The sequence below is a fragment of the Cryptomeria japonica genome, chromosome 11 (genome assembly GCF_030272615.1).
Source record: "Cryptomeria japonica chromosome 11, Sugi_1.0, whole genome shotgun sequence".
Taxonomy (NCBI): domain Eukaryota; kingdom Viridiplantae; phylum Streptophyta; class Pinopsida; order Cupressales; family Cupressaceae; genus Cryptomeria; species Cryptomeria japonica.
Genome location: NC_081415.1, coordinates 192,391,789 through 192,394,497, shown reverse-complemented (window position 1 = coordinate 192,394,497; position 2,709 = coordinate 192,391,789). Strand labels below are relative to the sequence as shown.

At 45.4% G+C, this 2,709-nt stretch overlaps 1 protein-coding gene across 1 annotated transcript; it reads right to left on the bottom strand.

The window, feature by feature from the left end:
- Positions 1 to 288: 288 nt before the first annotated feature.
- On the bottom strand, positions 289 to 865 carry LOC131860122 (uncharacterized). Its single transcript, XM_059214491.1, has 2 exons — positions 516 to 865; positions 289 to 340 (listed from the first exon to the last, which is right to left on the bottom strand). Exons 1-2 carry the CDS (start codon positions 863 to 865, stop codon positions 289 to 291), a joined length of 402 nt encoding a protein of 133 aa, XP_059070474.1.
- Positions 866 to 2,709: the final 1,844 nt, after the last annotated feature.

The window sequence follows — 2,709 nt, the reverse complement described above, 5'->3', positions numbered from 1 at the left end:
TTATTTGCTTCCTTGCTTCTTCTTGTAACACATTATTCAGCGTGCAGAAGATCTTTAGGCTCCTATGGGGTTTTATTTCCCAACTCTCACATGGTATCAGAGCATCAGATCTGCAACTATCTGTTCTTGTTTTGAGAATTTTTTGCATTGGAAGTAGATCTGGGGTTTCAGGAAGTTTTTTTGTACTTAGAGATAGGCCTTTTCTAAGCACTTGGGGCCTAAACGGACTTCGCCATCATGCTCAGAAAGCCCAAAAACCCTTATAGTCATATAAAACTTGCCTAGTTTTCACTCCTGAGCATCTGAGGGTAATTTTTCTCCAAAACTAGGTCCTACGACCCTGGCACGCAAATTGAGAAATAATTTCAAAAAATATATTTTTTTTGGCCTTTTTATGACATGCAAGCCGATTTTTTGATTAAAAAATTAAAAAAATAAAAAAAATAAAAAAGCCAATCACAAAAAAAGGGTTTACAAAATTTTTGGAGATCGGCGGATTTCGCAGGGTATTGTACCCTGACAGTCCGGCCCCCGCCGACCCCGCCCTCCGGCTCCCGCCGGCACCACCCTGCCGGCCCCCGCTGGCCATCCCGCCACCCATCGGCGCTCCGGCTCCCGCAGCCACCTCCTGACCCTTGCCGCTGACGCCGATGTAGCCACCGTTGTGCTTCTCCCTGTGCCCGGCCACCTCTTCCGCAACCCCGCCACTCCGCAACTCCTCCCCAGAGCGCCGCCAGAGTGTCGTCGGAGTGCCACCAGAGCACCGCCCATGCGCCACCACCACCTGGCCTCTCCACTGGACCACCACCCTCTTGCCTTTTTGAGGGGGGGTTCGTTTTGTGGTCATATCTTGAGCATCCAGCATCGTTTTTTGGAAAATGAATAGGCATCAGAAAGCTGGTTCTGATCCAGACCTCGTGGTGTTGGATTTTTTTTCTGAATCTTTTGTTTGACTGTACTTTTTTCCAGTCAAATTCGGGACTCCTTTCTGCACTTCTGGGGCCGTAGAATGGGCAAATGGACTCCGTTTTTCAAAAACGAATAGGCGTTGGAAAGCTCTCAGCATGATATATTCAGATATGTGATCTTTTCTCTCAGAATTTTCATCGGGTACATGAGATATCAATTTCAAGTTTTTTTTCTTAAGCACTACTTCCTTCTCATCAGTATGTACTAGGGTTTGGGTTTATCTATTATGGGGGGGTGTTTTTTTCTCGCTTTTTGTCATAGAAATCAAGAACACAAAACTCTCAAAACAAACAAACCCTTCTGCATCTTCTATCTATTCTGAAAGATCACATAATAAAATAAACCAACAAGCAGGTGCTGGTGCAGAGTTTTGTTTTCATGGCACATCCTTCAGTTGAGTTGTTGACTTCACACAACTATCACACCTAGAAGCCCCGCATCATGAGGATTCTCCAGGAAAGAGGGTTGTGGTCTTGTTTGGATGAGGTTCAGCCTCTATTGCAACGTCCTTATGAGCTTCTTCAGCACATAAACAAGATGGATGAGGCCATGGGTTTGCTCTCTTTGCATGTCTTTGACGGTCTTCTGTTTGACCTTGATGAGTTACTCACTCCTCAGGCTATGTGGTTGAAGTTTGAGTCTCTCTTCGGGAGGGTTAATGAGATTCAAGCATTACAGATTGAGGCAAAGTTGGTTTCTTTGTCACTTGATTCCTTTCCCACCATTGAGGATTTTTTGAACAAGTTCAAGACTACCAGATCTGTTCTTCAGGGATGTGGCAAGATCAAGACAGACACAGAGTGCATTCACTTGATTCTTTCGAAGCTTCAGGGCCACTTTCAGTTTTTTGCCTCTTCTTTCTATTCCATTATGGATGGCTTGGGTGCTCGTTTCACCATGCCTACCTTTGATGTCTTTTGTGAGCATTTGTCTCATGAACAGTCCAATCTTTCTCAGTTGGATATGCTTTCGGGATCCAAGAACAAAGCATTGGTTGCTCAGTCCTCTAAGGAGAAACAAAAGCAGAAACTGAAGCCAAAGAAGCCTTCTGCAAGCAATCAGCATTCCTCCAAGCCTGCTCCTAAGTCTGATTCTAAACCACCATTTCCTCCAAAACATGGGAAATCTTCACAGTCTGGTGAGTCTTCCTCCAAGACTAAGAAGAAATCAGGAGACACTTGCAGTTTTTGTGGCAAGGAAGGACATCCAGTTTCCAGGTGTTGGAAACGCTTAGAGGCTTTAGAGGAAGCCATGCAGCAGCATCACATCTCCTCACCTCAGGCGTCCTCTCCTTCCACAGGGAAAGGTCATGCTCTCACTGCTCGAGCTTCGACCTCTAGGTCCACATGGATACTAGATTCTGGTGCTTCTCACCATATGACTCACTCTCAACAGTTGGTTACTTCTCTTGCCTCTTGTGGTACTTCATAGATTGCAGTGGGTGACTCAGCTCAGCTTTTAGTCTTGGGTTCAGGTTCTGTCTCTTTGGATGCGGGTAATCTGCAGGATGTTCTGGTTGTCCCTAACATCTCAACGAACCTCCTGTCCATTTATCAAATTTTCCACTCTGGCTCTGGTAAGATAGTTGAGTTCTCGCCACATGATGTGGTTATTCGGGACCTCCATGACTCAAATTTGGTTGTGGCTACTGGGAGTGTTGATACAACATATCGTCTGTACAGATTTGATGGATTTGAGCCCTTTGCGGGTGCAGGTTCATCTCTTATAGCACATGCAGAT